The sequence below is a fragment of the Myotis lucifugus genome, unplaced genomic scaffold (genome assembly GCF_000147115.1).
Source record: "Myotis lucifugus unplaced genomic scaffold, Myoluc2.0 scaffold_2, whole genome shotgun sequence".
In the NCBI taxonomy this organism is placed as follows: Eukaryota; Metazoa; Chordata; class Mammalia; order Chiroptera; family Vespertilionidae; genus Myotis; species Myotis lucifugus.
The window spans coordinates 28904977-28926703 of NW_005871050.1; the positions used below are offsets into that span (position 1 = coordinate 28904977).

The window sequence follows — 21727 nt, forward strand, 5'->3', positions numbered from 1 at the left end:
TTCTTTATATATTCTGAACATAAGGCCTTTATAAGTTAGAATATGATTTGTAAATATTTTGTTCCAGTCTGCAGTTTGTCTTTTTATTTCAATTTTTTAAAAATAATTATTGATTTTAGAGAGAGAGGCAGAGTTTGTTATTCTACTTATTTATGCATTCATTGGTTGATTCTTATATGTGCCCTGATCAGGGATCAAACTGTAGCCTTGGGATATCAAGATGAAGCTCTAACCAACTGAGCTACGTGGCCAGGGCTTTATTCTTACTGGTATCTTTAAAGCACAATTGTTTCTAATTTAAATGAAGTTAAATTTATCAATTTGTTTCTTTATGACTTGTGCTTTTGGTATCATATCTAAGAAATCTTGACTGAATTCAAGGTCAAAATGATATCCTTTATTTTCTTCTAGAATGTTTCTAGTTTTAGATCTTAAAATCAAATATATTATCCATTTTGAGTTAATTTCTGTGTGTGAGAGAAAGGGCCCAAGTTCATATTTTTGTAAATGGATATCCAGTTGTCCTAGCACAATTTATTGTAAAGACTATCATTTTCCCATTGAATTGTCTTGGCACCTTTGTGGAAATCAATTGACCATAAAGGTAAGGGTTTATTTCTGGACATTATTGTGGCTTCATTGATCTATATACCTATCCTTATGTTCTGAATCTCTTTATCTTTATAGTAAGCTTTTAAATACAGTAGTGTAACTTCTCCAACTTTGTTCCTTTTTTTCAAAATTGCTTTGATTATTCTAGGTCCTTTGCATTTCCATGTAAATTTTAGAAGAAGCAGCTTGTTAATTTTTCTACAAAGAAGCCTGCTAGAATTTAATAAGAATTATGTTAACTTTGTAATTCAATTTGGGGAAAATGAACATTTTAATAATATTGAATATTCTAATCCAAGCATGTCAAACTCCCAGCCAGCGAGCCGCACGCCTCGTTTATTTAAAGTTTGACATGCTTGCTCTAATCCATTAATATGGAATGTCTCTTTATTTAGATCTATTATTTGTTTCAGCAATGTTTTATAGTTTCAGTTTACAAATATTACTTTTATTAATTTCTAAATGTGTAAATGTTTTTTTCATTTTATGCTCTTGTGAATAGTACTGTTGTCTTATTTCATTTTCTGATTGGTGCATAAAAGTATATAGAAATGCAGTTGATTATTTTATATCGATCTTATATTCTGTGACTAAACTCTTTGATTAATTTTAGTAATTTTGTTGTAGCTATCTTAGGATTTTCTATACAGATAATCATGTTGCCTCTGAATAAAGATAGTTTTACCCTTCCTTTGCAATCTGGAAGTCTTTTTTGTCTATTTGCAGAACCTTCAGTACAATGTTGAATGAAAGTGGTGAGAGCAAACATCCTTGTCTTGTTCCCAGTCTTAGGGGGAAAACATTGGTTTTTATTTTTTGTTTGTTTTTAAATACCTTTTTATTGATTTCAGAGAGGAAGGGAGAGGAAAAGAGAGATAGAAACATCAATGGTGAGAGAGAATCAATGATCTGCTGCCTCCTGCACGCCCCACACTGGGGGTCAAGCCCACAACCTGGGCATATGCACTGATCAGGAATTAAACCATGACCTCCTGGTTCATAGGTCAATACTTAACTATTGAGCCACGCCAGCATTATATTACTTTCCTGTGGGTGCTATAACTTGTTACCGTAAGCTTAGTGACTTAAAACAACACATTTCTTTTCTTACCGTTCTAGAGGCCAAAAGTCCTAACATCAAGTTGTCCATAGGACTGCATTCCTTCTGGTGTTCTCTAAGGCAGCAGTTGCCAACCTTTTGGACCTCACGGACCACCAGTGGTCTGAGGACCACTGGTTGGCGACCACTGCTCTCGGGGAACCTTTGCCAGCTTTAATCTACCCGCGTTCATTAGCTCGTGGCCCCTTTTTTCACATTATTTCAATTTCTACTTCCATCAGTACATCTCTTATACGCTGTCCCTGACCCTCCTGCCTCCTTTTTATAAGGACCATTATAATTACACTAGTGGCTCGGTACACAGATTTGTGCACATTGAAAGGAAATTAATTAGAAGAAATATTTTAATATCGGTATTCGTTCTTTCTCTATAATAGAAGTGTCAGAGATGAAAGGAAATTAATAAAATGGTATATAAAAATAATATATAAATTGTTTAATAAATAAACAATAACATGATCTAACAATAACAAAAACATGATATAAAAACATTGATAAAAACAATGACTGATAAATTGGTTAAACTTATTCTAATATCTCCCTATATACCCCATGAAGAGTAAAAACACTTTCAGAGTGCTTGACTAATTTCCCTTGTGATGAAGTATTTACAACTTTAACGTCACCTATGCATGGCATGCTCTTTGGCACCAGCGAGAGTTTTATATGTATCGCGCATACACGAGTCAACATTTATTTTTAATTGCCAGTGCATGTCATATGTACCGGCTGGTTGGTCGGATATACGTACAGTCAGTCACTTAGCCCTTTATATATATAGATTTGGCCTATCTAAATAATGCAGGATAATTCCCCTATCTCAAGAGCTGTATCTTAATCACATCTGCAGAGTCCCTTTTACCATTAATATTTTTTACTGATCCCAGGGATTAGGAAGTAGATATCTTTGTGCCGGCGGGGGGTGGGGGGGGGGCATTATATTCAGCCTACCATATGCAGATTGAGGATGTTCCTGTCTATATCTAGTTACTTGAGAGTTATTGTTTTGTGTGTGTGTGTGTGTGTGTGTGTGTGTGTGTGTTTAACCATGAGTGAGTGTTGGATTTTGCTTATTGCTTTTTTTGCACCTATTGTGATCACATGATTTAAGGTTTTAATCTATTAATATAATCTATTATATTATATTCATTGATTTTTAGATGGTAAGCCAATATTTCACTCCTGGGATAAATCCTACTTACTAATAAAAGCCTAGGTCAGTGATGGCGAACCTATGACACGCGTGTCAGAGGTGACACGCGAACTCATTTTTTTGGTTGATTTTTCTTTGTTAAATGGCATTTAAATATATAAAATAAATATCAAAAATATAAATTTTTGTTTTACTATGGTTGCAAATATCAAAAAGTTTCTATATGTGACACGGCGCCAGAGTTAAGTTAGGGTTTTTCAAAATGCTGACACGCCGAGCTCAAAAGGTTCGCCATCACTGGCCTAGGTGGTCCTCACACCGTCACACCATGATGCCCTCATGCCATCACAGGTCAGTGGGGCTGGGCTTGATGCTGCGTGTGCAAGGGCGCTGGAGGGAAGTTGACCAGGAGGTGCATTGGGGGAGTCCCGCCGGGCTCCACCGCAGAGCGGGACTCGGGGGAGTCGGCCCCGTGGGGCCGCTAAACATCAGGGCAAAGGGCACCACCCCCACTCCACCTCCACCCGGGGGAAATGAGAGTCAGCTCCAGTGTTGGGTTAGAGGGAGCTGCCCACACTCCATGTCTACCTCCAAGCCTTGACCTGGGGTATGAACATGACAGAACACCTCCATGGTCACTGCCTGGTCCCCTCCCCTGAGCTTCTCCCCACACAAGAGCAGTGATTTAATTCCCTGACAAAAGCAGTGACCTCACGTCCTGACAATGGAGCCCAACAGAACGTGGAACCCTGGTAGCCAGGCAGCCACATTCTAAAACAGCCCTCACCCCGCCCATATAAGAGACATTCCCACTAAGGCATGTTCTGCTCTTTGCGGCAGTCCCGCCGCCATGATAGGCGAAGAGTCAGCCATGGCAGCTTCTTCCACTGCTGCCGCCGCCCCCAGCTCCGCACGGGGGAACCCAGAGGTAACCCAGGGAGGCCCAGGGCGGTTTTCTTAGAGCCAGGCCACCACTTTCATCCCCCTCACCAGCCCCGTGTCCCCTGAGGTCCCGGCCCCACGGACTGTGGGACTCCAGGACTCGGGTGAGTCCCGCAGCCCTGCGGGGCACCAGCTTTGACGCTGCGTCCCCGCAGGTGCTGTCACAGACTCTGACAGGAGGGAGGAGGGAGCCGGATACCCGCACCCAGGACTTGGCAAATAGTGATATTAAAATATTTCTTCTAATTAATTCCCTTTCAATGTGCACGAATTCATGCACTGGGCCACTAGTATGTATATAATTTTTATATGTTGATGGATTAGGCTTGCAAATATTTTATTAAAGATTCTGTGTCTATGTTCATGATGAATATTGATTTGTGGTTTCCTTTGCTTCTGATGTCTTTATTTAGCTTGGGCTTCTGTCTAATACTGACCTCATAGAAAATTTGGAAAATATTCTTTCCTCCTCTGTTCTCTGAGTATTTGTGTAGGATTGATATTATTTCTTTAAATATTTGGTAGAACTCATGAATAAAGATACTTGGACCTGGACTCTTCTTTGCGGGCAATTTGTTGATTACTAATTCAACCTCTTAATACTTATTATAAGTTTCTTCAGTTATTCTCTTTCTTCTTGAGTTTGCTTTGGTAATTGGAATCTTTCTTCGAATTTGTTCGTTCATCTAAGCTAATTGGTTGACCTAAAGTTATTTATAATATTATCTTAAAATTTTTTCCCATGTCTATACATTCAGTAATGATGTTTCCTCGTTAGTGCTTTGTTTTGGTCATTTTTGTCTTCTGTCTTATTTTCTTGGTTGGTTTAGCTAAGGGTTTGCCATTTTGATAACCTTTTCAAAGAACTAGCTTTTGGTTTCATTAGTTTTTCTCTATTTTTCTGTTTTCTAGGGTGCTAGTCTATTCCCTCATCTTTATTATTTTCTTCCTTTTGCTTGTATTGTGTTTACTTTGCTTTTTCTACTTTTCTAAGTTGCAAGCTCCTATTATAGGTTTGAAGCCATTATTATCAATTTTTTTAATTAAATCTTTATTGTTGAAAGTATTACATATGTCCCCATTTTTCTCCCATTGACCCCTTCAAGCCCACCCCCATCCCCCACCCCAGATCATCACCACCCTATTGTCGGTATTCATGGGTTATGCATACTAGTATACGCATGCAAGTTTTTTGGTTAATTTCTTCCCACCCACCCACCTCCTCCTTTCCTCTGAGATTCCACAGTCTGTTCCATGCTTCTATGTCTCTGGGTCTCTGTTGTTCCTCAATTTATTTTGTTCATTAGATTCCACATATGAGTTCTCACTCATATACTACTTATATTTCTCTGACTGACTTTTTTGCTTAGCATAATACTCTGCAGGTCCCTCCATGCTGGCTCAAAGGCTAAGACATCCTTCTTTTTCACTGCTGCATAGTATTCCATGGTGTAAATATACCACAGCTTTTTTATGGGCATTTGGGCTGTTTCCAGATCTTAGCTATCATAATTTGTGCTGCTATGAACATAGGGGTGCATAAATTCTTTCTGATTGGTGTTTCGGGTCTCTTAGGATATATTCCTAGAAGTGGGAACACTGAGTCAAATAGCAGTTCCATATTTAATTTTTCCAGGAAGCTCCATACTGTTTTTCGTAATGGCTGCACCAGTCTGCATTCCCACCAGCAGTATACTAAGGTTCCCTATTCTCCACATCCTCCCAGCACTTGTCATTTGTTGATTTGTTGATGGTAGCCATCCTGACAGGTGTGAGGTGATACCTCATTGTCGTTTTAATTTGCATCTCTCAGATGGTCAGTGACTTTCAGCGTTTTTTCGTGTCTTTTGGCCACCTCTATGTCCGCTTTGGAGAAGTGTCTATTTAAGTCCTTTGCCCATTTTTTAATTGGATTGTTTGCCTTCATTTTGTTAAGTTGTATGAGTTCCTTATATGTATTGGATATTAAACCTTTATAAGATGTATCATTGGCAGATATGTTCTCCTGTACAGTGGGCTTCCTTTTCATTTTGTAGATGGTTTCTTTTGCTGTGCAGCAGCTTTTTATTTTGATGTAGTCCCATTTGTTTATATTCTCCTTTGCTTCACTTGCCCTAGGATATGTATCAGACAACACATTGCTACAAGATTTTGCTGCATATGGTTTCTTCTAGAATTTTTATGGTTGCACGGCTTATATTTAAGTCTTTTATCTATTTAGAGTTTATTTTTATGTATGGTGTAAGTTGGTGGTGTAGTTTCATTTTTTTGCATGTATCTGCCCAATTTTCCCAACACCATCTTTTGAAGAGACTATCTCTTCAAAATATTTGGACTGTATGTTCTTGCCTCCTTTGTCAAATATTAATAGAGCATAATGGCTTTGGTAGATTTTTGTGGTCTCTGTTCTGTTCCTTTCATCTATATGTCTATTCTTGTGTGGGTACCAGACAGTTTTGATTACATTGGCTTTGCAGTATGCCTTGATATCTGGTATTGTGATTCCTCCAACTTTGTTCTCCTTCCTCAAGATTGCTGCAGCTTTTTTGGTTCCATATAAATTTTTGGAGTATTTGTTCTACATTTGTGAAATATTGCTTTGGTAATTTAATGGGGATTGCATTGAATCTGTAGATTGCTTTGGGTAGTATGGACATTTTAATTATGTTATTTCAATCAAACTATGAGCACCGTATATTCTTCTACTTGTTTATATCTTCCTCTATCTCTTTTTTCAATGTCCTGTAGTTTTCTGAGTACAAGGCTTTTACGTCCTTGGTTAAGTTTATTCCTATGTATATTAATTTTTTGTTGCAATGGTAAATGGGTTGTTTGTTTTGTTTCTCTTTCTGAGAATTCATTATTGGTGTATAAAAATTCCATTGATTTCTGGATATTAATTTGGTATCCTGCTACATTGCCAAAATCATTTATTAAATCTAGTGGTTTTTTGGTGGAGTCGTTAGGGTTTTCTATGTACAATATCATGTCATAATGCAAATAATGACAGTTTTACTTCCTCCTTTCCAATTTGGATGCCTTTTATCTCTTCTTGTCCAATCATTGTGGGTAAGACTTCCAGTACTATGTTGAATAAGAGTAGTAAAATCAGACATCCCTGTCTTCTTCCTGTTGTTAGGGGAAATAGTTTTAGTTTTTGCCCATTGAGTATGATGTTGGCTGTAGGTTTGTTATATATGGCCTTTATTATGTTGAAATATGATCTCTCAAAAATGGGTGTTGGATTTTGTCAAATGCTTTTTCTGCATCTACTGATATGATCATGTAATTTTTGTCTTTCAATTTGTTTATATGATGTACCACATTTATTGATTTGCGAATATTGTATCAGCCTTGCATCCCTGGAATAAATCCCACTTGTTCATAGTGTATGATCTTTTTAATATATTGCTGGATCCGAATTGCTAATATTTTGTTGAGGATTTTAGCATCTATGTTCATCATGGATAATGGCTGCAGTTCTCTTTCTTTTCTGGATTTGGAATTAGGATAATGCTGGCCTCATAAAAAGAGGTTGGAGGAGTTCCTTCCTCTTGGATTTTTTGGAATAGTTTATAAACGATAGGTTTTAGTTGTTCTTTGAATGTTTGGTAAAACGCCCCTGTGAATCCGTCTGGACCAGAGCTCTTGTTTGCTGGGAGTTTTGTTTTGTTTTTTTAAAATATTTTATTGATTTTTTACAGAGAGGAAGGGAGAGGGATAGAGAGTTAGAAACATCAATAAGCTGCCTCCTGCACACCTCCCACTGGGGATGTGCCCACAACCAAGGTACATGCCCTTGACCGAAATCAAACCTGGGACCTTTCAGTCCACAGGCTGATGCTCTATCCACTGAGCCAAACCATTTAGGGCTGGGAGTTTTTTGATTACTGCTTCTATTTCATCAGTTGTAATTGGCCTATTCAGGTTTTCTGATTCTTCCTGATTCAATTTAGGAAGATTGTAGTGTTTTGTTTTTTTAGAAATTTGTCCATTTCATCCCCATTGTCCAGCTTGTTGGCATATAGTAAAGTAATTCATAGTATTTTCTTTCATTCCTTTGTATTTCTGTGGGGTCAGTTGTTACTTCACTGATTTTGTTTCTGATTTTGCTTATTTGGGCCCTCTCTGTTTCTTGATGAGTCTAACTACCGGTTCATCAGTCTTGTTTATCTTTTCAGAGAACTAGCTCTTGGTTTCATTGATTTTTTTTGTATTTTTGTTTTTGTTTTTTAACCTCTATGTCATTTGTTTCTGCTCTAATCTTTATTATTTCTTTCCTTCTACTTACTCTGGGCTTTTCTTGATGTTCTCTTTCTAATTCTTTAAGTTGTGGGGTTAAATTGTTTATTATTAATTTTTCTTGTTTTTTGGGGTAGGCCTGTAGTGCTATAAACTTCCCTCTCAGGAATGCTTTTGCCATGATTTGTGGTTATTGTGTGTTCATTTTCATTTGTTTGCAGGAAGTATTTGATTTCTTTCTTAATATTACTGTAGTAACCCATTCATTGTTTAATAAAATGCTATTTAGTCTCCCTGTGTTTAAATGTTTTTTAGTGTTTTTACTGTAGTTGATTTCTAATTTCATTGCTTTGTGATCTGAGAAAATGCTTGATAATGATTGAAATCTTCAACTTGTGGAGACTTGTTTTGTGTCCTAACATGTGGTCTATCTTTGAGCATGACCCATGAGTACTTGAGAAGAATGTATATTCTGCAGCTTTGGGGTGAAGTGTTCTATAAATGTCAATTAAATCCACCTGATCCAGTGTGTCATTTAGAGTCTTTCTTTCCTCGTTAGTTTTTTGTCTGCAAGTTCTATCCAGTGAAGTCAGTGAAGTGTAAAGTCCCCTACTATTACTGTATTGCTGTAGGTCTCCCCCTTAAAATGCTCTAGAAGTTTTTTTCATATATTTAGGTGCTCCAATATTGTTTGCATGTATGTTTACCAGGATTATTTGCTTTTGTTGGATCAATCCCTTTAGTATTATGTAGTGATCTTTATTGTCTCTTGTAATGGCCTTCATTTTTAAATCTGTTTTGTCTGATATGGGTATTGCTACCCCAGATTTTTTGTTTTTCCCTCCCTTCACTCTCATCCAGTGTGAGTCTTTTGTTCTGAGGTGGGTCTCTTGTATACAGCATATAATTGGGTCATGTTTTTGTATCCATTTAGCTACCCTATATCTTTTGCTTGGAACATTTAATCTATTTACATTCAAGTTTATTATTGATAGGATCTTATTTATTGCCATTTTAATTCCCTATTCCTGTTTCTCTATATATACTTCTTCTCATTACAGCAGTCCCTTTAGCATTTCTTGCAGTGCTGGTTTTGTGGTGATAAACTCCTTTAGCCTCTTTTTTTTTTTTTCTGGGAAGCTCTTTATTTCAGCATCTATTTTGAATGATGGTCTTGCTGGATATAGAAGTCTTGGTTTCAGATCCTTGCTTTTCATCACCTTGGATAGTTCTTGCCATTCCCTTCTGGCCTGTAGAGTTTCTGGTGAGAAAACTGATGATAGCCTAAGGGGAGCTCCTTTGTAGGTAACACATGGCTTTTCTCTTGTTGCCTTTAAGATTCTGTCTTTGTCTTTAATTTTTGGCATTGTAATTATGATGTGTCTGGATGAGCCTGTTTGGGTTTTCTTGCCTGGGACTCTCTGTGCCTCCTGAACTAGTGTGATTTTTCCCTTTACCAGTTTAGGGAAGTTTTCTGCTATTATTTCTTCAAACATGTTCTTTATCCCTTGCTCACTTGCTTCACCTTCTGGCACCTATTATGCAAATATCATTACTTTCATATTGTCCCACAGCTCCCTTAAGTGTCCTCCTGTTTTATTTTGTTTTTCTTTTTGGTTTTCTGATTAATTTTTACTACCCTGTCTTCTAATTCACTGATCCAATCCTCGGCTTCCCCTAACCTACTGTGTTCTTTATTAGTGCTATGTCATTCTTCATAATTACTATATATTTTCTCATGCTGTTGAGCATCTTTGCCATCCTTATTCTGAACTCTGTGTCTAATAAATTTCTTTTTCCATTTCATTTAGCTCTTCTTCTGGAGAATACTCTTGTTCTTTCATTTTGGACTTGATTTTTTGTCTCCCCATTTTGGCTACCTGTTTGGGTTTGTGTCTGTGTATTGGATAAATCTGCTAGGAGTCCCAATCCCTAGTGCAGGACAACACTGTTTGTGACTGGCCCTGAATATCCTGTTTGGAGATAACAGCAATCCACAGCTTGTGGCTCCTTCTGCTGGGGCTGGGTGCCTTTGGGAAATAACAAGATGTGCACCAAGATTTGCTTTTCCTAGCCCCTAGCCCAAAAGGAGATCAGGCAAAGACTCCAAGTCTCCAGACACTCGCCTCTGTCTGCAGTCCTATTGACACTCAGACTTAATTACCATCAGGTTATTGACCACAGGGTGGGACAAGAGGTCTTCCAACAGGGTGGGGCAAATTCCATCCCCCCAGGTAAAAACCACCTGTCTGGCAAAGGTCTTTAGGACAGCGATGGCGAACCTATGACACGCGTGTCAGAGGTGACAAGCGAACTCATTTTTTTGGTTGATTTTTCTTTGTTAAATGGCATTTAAATATATAAAATAAATATCAAAAATATAAATCTTTGTTTTAATATGGTTGCAAATATCAAAAAATTTTTATATGTGACACGGCACCAGAGTTAAGTTAGGGTTTTTCAAAATGCTGACACGCCAAGCTCAAAAGGTTCACCATCACTGCTTTAGGAGAAAGATTTCCTCCACAGCCTGAGGGAATGACTCAGCATAGGAAATCAGGGTGGCTGCCCTCCAAGCTCCAACCCCAGAGTCCCCAATCCTGGCTTCTGCTCACACAGCTGCAGTCCACTCTGCCCTCCTTCACCAGAACCCAAGGTGAGTGGCTGCACACAAAATTTTGTGTGTTGGCCCTTTAACAGGGTTCCTGCATTTTCAGCCCTCTCTCACTGGCAAACAGCAACCCTGCTGCTTTTCACAGCCAGATGTTCTGTGGGCACTGTTTTGGGGAGCCCAGCTTGGGGTTTAGACGCCAGAGTTCCCAGTGGGAACCCCCCCCACAACTGAGATATCCCTCCAGATCTTCATCTGCTGTCTGTGAGAGCCCATCCAGCCCTTTCACATCTCCACAGTTCCTACCAGTCTCTATGTGGTCTCCACTTTCCATCCTTGGTTATCAGGTTCTCTCCAGCTAGTCTTCAGTTGATTTTTCAGAGTGGTTATTCTGTATTTTAGTTGTATTTCCAGTTTGGTCCTGGGAGAGTCAGTGTCGCTTCCACTTATACTGCTGCCAGTTTGGAACTTGTCATTTTTTTAAAATTTTTTTTAAATTAAATCTTTATTGTTCAGATTATTACATTGGTTCCTCTTTTTTCCCATCATAACTCCCCTCCACCCAGTTCCTACCCCACCCTCAGCCCTCACTCCCCACCCACTGTCCTCATCCATAGGTGCACAATTATTGTCCAATCTCTTCCCGCACCCCCCACACTCCTTCCCCCCCGCCAAGAATAGTCAGTCCATTCCCTTTCTATGTCACTGATTCTATTGCAATCACCAGTTCATACTGTTCATCAGATTATTTATTCACTTGATTTTTAGATTCACTTGTTGATAGATGTGTATTTGTTGTTCATAGTTTGTATCTTTACCTTTTTCTTCTTCCTCCTCTTCTTAAAGGATACCTTTCAGCATTTCATATAATACTGGTTTAGTGGTGATGAACTCCTTTAGCTTTTTCTTATCTGTGAAGCTCTTTATCTGACCTTCACTTCTGAATGATAGCTTTGCTGGATAAAGTACTCTTGGTTGTAGGTTCTTGGCATTCATCACTTTGAATATTTCTTGCCACTCCCTTCTGGCCTGCAAAGTTTCTGTTGAGAAATCAGCTGACAGTCGTATGGGTACTCCCTTGTAGGTAACTGAGTTTCTTTCTCTTGCTGCTTTTAAGATTCTCTCTTTGTCTTTTGCTCTTGGCATTTTAATTATGATGTGTCTTGGTGTGGTCCTCTTTGGATTCCTTTTGTTTGGGGTTCTATGCGCTTCCTGGACTTGGAAGTCTATTTCTTTCACCAGGTAGGGGAAGTTTTCTGTCATGATTTCTTCAAATAGGTTTTCAATATCTTGCTCTCTCTCTTCTTGTGGCACCCCTATAATTCGGATGTTGGTACACTTGAAGCTGTCCCAGAGGCTCCTTACACTATTTTCGTATTTTTGGATTCTTTTTTCATTTTGCTTTTCTGGTTGGGTGTTTTTTGCTTCTTCATATTTCAAATATTTGACTTGATTCTTGCGCTCCTCTGGTCTGCTGTTGGGAGTCTGTATAATATTCTTTATTTCAGTCAGTGTATGCTTAATTTCTAGTTGGTCCTTTATCACAACATCGAGGGTCTCACTAGATTTCTTGAGGATCTCACTACATTTATCGGCGGTCTTACCAGTCTTTTCGAGGATCTCACTACATTTATCGGCGGTCTCACCAGTCTTTTCGAGGGTCTTACTCAATTTATCGGCGGCTTCTAAACAGTTCATTAAAGACCTTAAAAGTGTGGTTTTGAACTCTATATCCAGCATTTTGCTTTCCTTCATTTCTGTCCTGTTTCTTTGTCTCGGCATTTTTTTATGCTTCGCTGTGTCGATAGAGTGCCTTTCTGTGCTAAGTGTTCCAATTACCTGAGGTAGACACTCTTGGTGCACCCCCTTGTGGGCTTTGTGCACAGTCTTGTTATAGTTACGCCTTGATCGTTGTAGTTATCACTAGGAGGAAATGAACTCCAGGCCAATTGGCTGTGAGAATCAGCTGTGTCTGCAGTGGGAGAACTTCTGTGCTGGAGACACCCCTCTGGGGCAAGACTTGCTTCGATGGGGCTTTGGTGCTCACTGAGTCTGCCCCCTGAGTGTGTCTTTTATGTTTCCACGGAGCTGCAAACTGGATGGTCCCACTCTGACCTCTGGGCTTCCTGGCTCCTGGATCTCTAGGGAGGTGCTAATCTAGCCTTTGCCTGCGGCTATTCAGCAAAAGCCTCCCTGCAGGGCCTGGGCGGGGCGGGTCCCACAGGATCAACAGGGCGGGGCTATCAGTTATGGCTCCTCTGAGTCCTGCCCTCAGAGGTTTGCTTCTCAATGTCCCGGTAATCGCTGCAAGCCCCTCGGAGAGAAAGCTGCCCTCAAGTTCCGACCAATGCCAGACAGTCCCGCTTCTCCCGTATGAGTCTGGGTCCCTAAAGACTCGCCCGGAACTGGAGCTCAGAGTCTGAGACTCCCTCCCGATTGAAAACGACAACCGTGCCCTCAGCCACCAGCCCGCTCCGCATGCAACCTCCGCACCTTAGTATTTTACTTCCGCACTGAGCCTCCTCTGAGTCTCCGTATGGTTTTCTCTTTCCTTCTAGTTGTAGGATTTCCACTCAGCCAGCCTTCCTGTGGTTCTGGATGATGTCCGTTCCGTCTTTTAGTTGTATTTTTGAAGTGGTTGTTCGAGGCAGCAAACTCCGGTGTTTACCTATGCCGCCATCTTAGTTCTCCTCTTTTATATATATATATATATATATATATATATATATGTGTGTGTGTGTGTGTGTGTGTGTGTGTGTGTGTGTGTGTTTAAAGCTACAGATTTCTCTCTCTGTTTAGCTACATCCATAAATTTGGGTATGTTGTGTTTTCATTTTCATTTAATACAAAATATTTTTAAATTCCTTTGTGAATTCTTTGACCTATGGGTTATTTTGAGGTGTGTAGTCTAATTTTCAAATATTTGTGTTTTCCCAGATTTCTTCCAGTAGTGGATCTCTAAATGTGATTCGTTTGTGGTTAGAAAAACACATCATATGATTTCAGACTTTTTAACATTTTTGAGACATACTTGGGACCCTCACTTTAATATCAGCATGTAGCTTCCCTCACTTTCATTGTCTCCTCTTAATTGCTACCCTCTCAATGAGACCAACCCAGTCCAATATTAAAATTGCAACTACCAATACCACCATCTCTTAGCATTTTCTATCATCCCTTATACTGCTGTATTTTTTTCTTTTTCAAATCCCTCATAACCTCCCCCCATAGCCTTCTAATATAATTTACTTAACTCTCTGAAGGCAGAAATCTTTGTTTTATTTATGGATGTATCTCAAAAAGCTAGAATAATTCCTGGATCATAATAGTCACTGAATAAATATATATATTTTTGAGTGTATACATTAGGGTATTTCATCTACTTAATCATATGTAGCTAAAATTTGTTCACTTTTTTAAAGTATATTTTTTATTGTTGATAGTATTACAGATATCTCCCATTTTCCCCCCCTTCATGTTCACTTTCATTGGAATGTAGTATTTCATTATATAATCTTACTACAATTTAATAGTTGATTCTTCTTAAATCGACACTTGTATTTTTGCTAGTTTCAGGCCATTATATATATACCAGTGATCTAACCATTGTTATTGTTATACCCTGGTACCATATACCCAAATTTTTCTAGTGTAAATATGTAGGAGTAGAATTAATGGGTCATGTTATGAGCATATATTGCACATTAGTAAATAATGTCATAGTGCTTTGCAATATGGTTGCATATTCCTACCAGCAATGTCTGAGGGTTTCGTTTGCTTTACAGTCTCACTGATATGTGATATTGACATTCTTTTTAATTTTTTTGCCAATATGGCAGTTTTCTTTTAGTATTTTCTTCTTAATTAGCATTTCCCTGAATTCTATTATGGTTGATTAATTTATTTTTATGTAGTTGAATTTGTCAATATTTTTCTTTAATGGTTAGTGGTTTGGGGAACTTAAGAAGCCTTCCATACTGTTCTTATACCTTGCTGGTGTAAATGCAGAATAGCACAACTTCTACAATGTGGAATTTAGCAATATAGAGAAAAGTTACATACATATTTGATCCTTTGTCTCAGCAAAGCCACCTCTTTTAATCTACTTCAACAATGTACTGGAAAAATACAAAATTCTATATGCACAAGGTTGTTTTTCATGGCATTATTCATAACAGCAAATAAGACTAAGATATAATACCAGTGTGCATCAGTAGGGAATAGTTGAATAAACTATGGTACATCCACACAGTGGAGTATTATACAGCTATCAGAAGAAAGGGAAAGAGCTTTACATATTAATATGGAGTTACCTAAAGTATATATTATTAAGTGCAAAGAAGTAAGTTGTGCACTGGCCGGTGTGGCTCAAGTTGTTGGAGTGCCGTCCTGTACACCAAAAATGGCGGGTTCAATTTCCGGTCAGAGTACATACCCAGATTGGGGGTTTGATTCCGTCAGGGCACATGCAGGAGGCAACCAATCCAAGTCTCTCTCTCTCTCTCTCTCAAATCAATTTTAGAAATTTTATAAATGTAAGTTGTCAATAGTGTATAGTAAGTTACTGTTTATGTAGGAGAGGGGTATAACTAATGAATTATATATAGTGTGTGTCCCAAAAAAATGTATACATACTTTAACAACTGATAGCTCAGTTTTGAAAATGAAATGTATTTTAATAAACATTGCCTTTATAATTATTCAAAATGTGTATATACATTTTGGGATACTATATATACATATATACACACACACATATACATATATATGTGTATATGCTTCTTTGCTTATATTTTCAAAAAAGAATCAATGGAACCATAAAGCCAAAACCTAATAAAATTATTATTTATGGGGAAGGAAAGGAATGGGATGAAGGGGACAGAGATGGAAGTGAAACTTCTGTGAAGGTACTGTATAACACAGTTTTTACTCTAGACCTATTTAAATGTTTTTGCATAATTTAAAAATCAAAAAGGGAAACATCCATCCCTAAAATTCATGAACAACCTGAAGCAAATGAATCTAACCATAAAAAAGTTGGTAGCATAAAAATACAGAGGAAACAATTACTTAAAATGACTTTAAAACAATATTTGTACATTCCTAATGGGATATATTATAAAGGTAACTGCAAAAAGATGTAAATCTCTATTCAGTAGTTTCATTGTTGATATTCATATTAGTATTGTTATTGACATTTAAAAATTCTATAAATATATTATAAGAAAAAGCAAATAAATAATGTTGTTAATGTTAAAAAACAAATATTTTAAGCATATGTGAAAAGAGATATACAAGTCTAAAATCAAGAAGTTTGAGTAAAAACCTTATAATCTTACATTTGAAGTGGAAATACCAGTATAATTTCTTTTTCTCTTTTTCTCTTTAAAAAAATTTTCTGGTTTTGTCCACCGAAAATGTCTAGAAACAATAACAACTTAACAGCAATGAACACACCTAGCAACACATTATACTTTTTAAATACTATTCCCCATTAAAAGGAGCCAGGGGTCCTTGGAAAAATAGTTTAGGTTGGAGTCAGGAAATGTGCAATATGAGCTTGGGACATCTTGCTGTGCCAGAAAACTGAAAAGCACTATAGTAGTCAATTTGAAAGGACTCCTACTGGCCCTAAGTGGGATAATTTGACCACTAAAAGAATAATGACTATATTTAATTGAAACACATAAAATGTAATAAAAATACACGATCTCACAATTATACTAAAAATAATCATTGGTCACCACTGGACATTTGTATGGTACCAACTCATTACTCTCATAGTGGTAAATAATGGGGAAAATAATGCATTTATCCTGCCTTTCCTGTATAAACTGTATATAGGGAAACTAGTTGATGACGGTAAGTTTATTATAGAATTCTAAATAATAAACACAAAAAAAATAGTGGAATTAGGGGAGCTCCATTTCACAACTCTTAATAAATTAATAGATCTAGACAGCAGTCATCACTGGATGTAAAACCCAGTGATGTGAAAGATGAGCGAGAAAATTTCATAATGGAGAGATCCGACTAATACCACCTGAACACACTGATCAATTTTAGCATTACTAAAAATGGGACCACCAAACATTATGTGCCTTTTGATGTAATAGGAAATATACAACCATCTGTGGAGGATTCTTGCCTAAAAATATGAAACCTGAATCTAATCAAACCTCTAGATCAGCACTGCCCAATGTAACTTGTATAATAATGTAAATGGTCTCTATCTTTTTTTGCCCAATATAATATCCACTCGCCACAGGTGGCTGTTGAGCATTTGAAATGTGACTAGTTTAACTGAGGAACTGACATTTAAAAGATTAATTTGAATAGGTTTGTGTGGCCAGTGGATACTGTATTAGATAGAATAGCTCTATATTTAGCTGCCAGTTTATAAGAAATGGAGGGGATTAATGAACAAATTAAACAATACCATGAAAAACAATCAAATTCATTTGTTCTGTGAACAAATATGGTTCTTTTAATAAATCAATGGGATGGGGTAAAAAATGGGTTGGAGGGGTGGGAAGGAAGGGGTACTGTTTTAAAATAAAAGAGACTTAAGAGATGTAACAGCCAAAGGCTGGGTTAACAATCAAGTGTAAAAATATATCTTTGTGATAATCAGGACCATTTCAATATGAACTTGGTATTAGATTATATTAAGGAATTATTAATTTTGTGAAGTGTGATAATGCCATACTGGTTACATTTTTAAATGTCCTTATCAGTTAAGTGCATGTACTTGCATGACCCTGAGAGTGAGCACCTCCTTAAGTTTTGTACCCCAGTGGCCTCACTTGCTTCACCATAGTTCCAGCCTTGCTTGAGATGCACTGTAATAAAATAGCTATATACTATTGTCATTTATTGCAGGTTGTAAACACCTGCCCCAGCAGAGTTTCTAAATCTGAGATCTAAGATTTAATTTTAATTAATTTGTCAAAGGTTGTATTGATAGGCTTTGTAGAACTTCCCTATCTCTTTGTCTTAATCCAGATGAACCCCAAAAGAAGAACAAAGGTGATCCCATGAACAACCTGGAAAATTTTTACCAAGAGATGATAATGAAAAAACGTCTTGAAGAGTTCCAACTTATGAGAGGTGAACCCTTTGCTTCCCACTCACTGGTCTCAGCTACATCAGTGGGAGATAGTGACACAGCTGAGAACCCGCCATTACTCCAGGACAAGGGAGAACAGGCAGCACAGGGTAAAGGTCCCAGTCTTCATGTGGCAAAAGTTATTGATAATTCACCTGAGCAGTGTTGGACTGGGCCTAAGAAGCTGACGCAGCCAATAAAATTTGTCCCAGAAGATGAGATCCAGAGAAATCGTTTGTCAGAGGAAGAGATCCGAAAAATTCCTATGTTTTCTTCATATAATCCAGGGGAGCCAAACAAGGTATAGGCTAAACCAAGACAAAAACATGGGTTGTTTTCATTTTAATTTACCTCTACCTAAAGTAATACTTTTAAATTCACTTTAATTATACTAAAGAATTATGACATAGGTATAGTGATCGTGTTTTTCCTTGTCCTTCACTATTCTTTCTCTGCATACTATATAAGTAGCATATTTCTTGTGATGTTCCTTGTGCATTTCTAAGGTCCTAAAGTACCCATAGAATTTTAAAGAAATCTTGAAAATACTCTATTCCAAACCTACTAAAAGACCTGAATTGAAGGGAAGGTAACCCCCAATTTCATAGGCTAGTAATAAATCAGGTAGTATTCATAGGACCTCCATATCTGATAGCCATGGTGCCTTTGGAACTAGTCTTTGGAACATATGACTTAGATGCTGGTAGTTAAGAGCAAAGTGAAAGCACAGGCCCTCTAAGTCTTGAGAAATTGGCAAATATCTAAGTAAACTTGTAAATAATCTTTTTATATTCTTACTACATAGCTATATATTCATAAACAACATATAGTTTTACATATTTCTAAACTATAGATAAAATCATGCTCTACATACCTTTCTATAACTTGCTTTTTAAACTCAATATACATAATGTTTTGAAATTTATTTCTAATGCTATAAGGAACTATGTATTCCATTGTAGAAATATAGTATAATTCATTTGTCCATTTTCCTGAAGATATTTTCTTTTCAATTCTGCAACAAACATTATTGTACAATTAGTAGGTCACAATCGGCAATTTTTTAAGGAAATGAAACAGAATAGAATAGAAAATATCAATATTATAGAGTAAGAGTAGTTACTGTTTATTGTAGGTTTTGTTTTACATATGTATGTACACACACATGAGAGAAGGGGGGGATAGACATGTGTGGGACAAGAATGCATGTCTTCCTATAGATCTTAGTCCAAAACGTTGGAAAAAATATTGATTTGTTGCAGTGATTATCAAATGTTAGTGTGTACCAAAATCACCTGGCAGGCTTATTAAAATGAAGATTGCTGGGCTCTGTCCCCAGAATTTTTTATTCAGTAGATCTGAAGTAGGGTCTGAGAATTTGCATGTCCAACAAGTTCCCAGGAGATGCTATTGCTGCTGAGAGACATTTTAAGAATCACTATCATAGATTATATACGTAGGAGTAGAATTACTGTGCTATATAGGATATGTATATCTTCAATTCCGTGAGCAGGATTTCAGAGATCTCTTCCACATTCTTGCCAAGACTTTGTAGTATTAGACTTTATTTTTGCCAGTCTAATATAGTATTTGAAAGGTATCTCATTGTTTTAATTTGCATGTTCGTGATTTCCAGTGAAATTATGTATGTATTCATGCATTTGTTAGCCTTTCAGGAACATTCTGTGAGTTGCCTGTTCCTTTTTATCCATTATTTGGTTGTTTAGTTTTTCATATTATTTATAGAGATTATTTTAAAATTCTGAATACAAACTTTTTTTTTATTTAGAAAATATATTATTTCAGTGAGTGGCTTATCATTTTAACATTGCTTCTGATGTCTTACGTTAAGCAGAAGTCTTTCATTTTAATGTAATCATATCATCAGTATTTTACTTGATGGTTTCATTTTTGGAGTCACTTTAAGGAAATTCCTCCCTATAAATCAATAAGGAAAAATATAGACAACCCAATAAAAATGGTCAGAAGATATGAATAGGCAATTCACAGAGGAGAGAAGAGGAATGGCCAATTAACTTATAAAGTCTCATTAGTAATCAAAGAAATGCAAAATAAAACTATAATGAGATAACATTTAACACTCAGAATGTTGGCATAAAGACATGACAGTGCCAAGTGCTGGTGAACATATGGAGCACTAAAAACGCTAATATGCTTCTGGCTGAATATAAATGAGTACAACCACTTTCAAGAACATTGGGGCAATATCTGGTAAAATGGGAGATGCTCATACAGTATAAATCAGCAGTCCCACTCCTAGGTGTCTGTCCTAGAAGAATTCTTACATATACACATTAGGAGATGTTATAAGGATGCTTGTTATAACATTATTTGTAGACAGCATACATGTTCATCAGCAGGAGAATGGATAAAGCGTGGTATAGTCATAAAATAGCATACTGTACAGTAGAGAAAATGAATAAAATATAACTACAGGTATCAATGTGGATGCAGTTCACAAACATAATGTGAATGAAAAAAGCCAGTTTCAGATTTCTGGTTTCAGCTTTAACATACAAAGTGCTTGGAAGTTGTCATTCCTGTCTTACAAGAAAAAGAGTGGAACAAACGAAAAATCAATGACTTTTTCTTGGGCCCATCAGAGCATTGAATTCACAGGGCAAACTGCAACCCTGAAATTTGGAGAGACAGGCAATTAAAGAGAACCACAGCCCAGATCTACTTATTAGGATCGGAAAGCCACAGGAGCCATAAACTGGTAGGAATACTTAAGTGGTAACTTTGACAAATTGCTTGAGTCAGAGTGTAGATTAGTGTTTGAACATAACAGTTTCTCAATTTGAAGAGCCAAGAAAAAAGTCTGTTCCTGGCTAGTAATAAATCAGATAGTATTCATAAAAGCACCATATATGGTAGCCATGGTGCCTCTGAAATTAGTCAATAAATACCTCCAGGAACCCCACTAGGTTCTCAAGTTGAAGAGCCAAGAAAAAAAATCTGTTCCTGGCATGGGGAGCAGAAAAGTAATCATTTTGAAATATACCCAGAGCTTCTACAGAACAAAGGACTATCCAACATGTGAAACAATTTTACCAAAGCCTTCTCCACTATGGGAGAAGGGAAATCATCTTACTTTAGGCCCCTCTGGTCTTCCTGTCCCATCTGAGAGAGAGAAAAAGAGAAAACTGTGAAACACTTCTGAAGATTACAGTCTAGGGACCCAGGCACACTGAAAGACCGAGGCTTAATTATAGGATTTCAGAATGTTTCCCTTACCCTACACCTTACCACCACATCAACAGGGCTTTAGGATAATAACTATGGTACAGCTGAAAAACCTGCAAGGCTCAGACTCTAAAAAGTTTTCAGGGAAACCCAGAGAAAACATGGGAAACAAAAACAAGGACATTACAAGAAATTGAAACCTGTGACACCTACAGCTAGAGTAAACATTAAACACAGCCCAACGCCTGGCAAAATTAACAAAAAAAATCACGCTAACAGCCTGTTTACCTCAGATCCTATTATGTTATACATCATGTTTGACTTTCAACATAGAAGAAATTGTAAGGCATGGTAAAAGAAAAAACAGTTTCAAGAGACAAAACAAGCATCAGAACCAAAGTCAGATATGGCTCAAGTTTTGGAATGATTACATTTATAGAATGTAACATAATTAAATGCTAAAGAGTCTATTAGAAAGAGTACACAATATGCAAAAACAGGTCAAGTAAACAGAAATAGAAACTCAAAGAAATAATTAAAAGGAGATGGTAGAAATAAAAAGCTCTATAATAGGAATAACACTTGGATAGGCTCATTAGTATACTTGGTATGGCCAAGGAAAGAATCAGTAAGCTTGAAGACATGTCAGTACAAACAACCCAGACTAAAATGCAAAGAAAAAAAAGACTTAAAAAATGGAACTAATGTCCAAGAACTATGGGACAATTTTAA

General features: G+C 37.1%; 1 protein-coding gene across 3 annotated transcripts in view; it reads left to right on the top strand.

Annotated features, from left to right (window-relative positions):
• RBM41 (RNA binding motif protein 41) overlaps positions 1 to 21727 on the top strand; it is a 75427-nt gene that overhangs the window by 33320 nt on the left and 20380 nt on the right. For all 3 annotated transcript variants that reach the window (XM_023758771.1, XM_023758763.1, XM_023758766.1), the window contains one exon: positions 17686 to 18089. In XM_023758771.1, coding sequence (XP_023614539.1) covers positions 17686 to 18089 — 404 coding nt within the window. The remainder of the gene's footprint in view (positions 1 to 17685; positions 18090 to 21727) is intronic.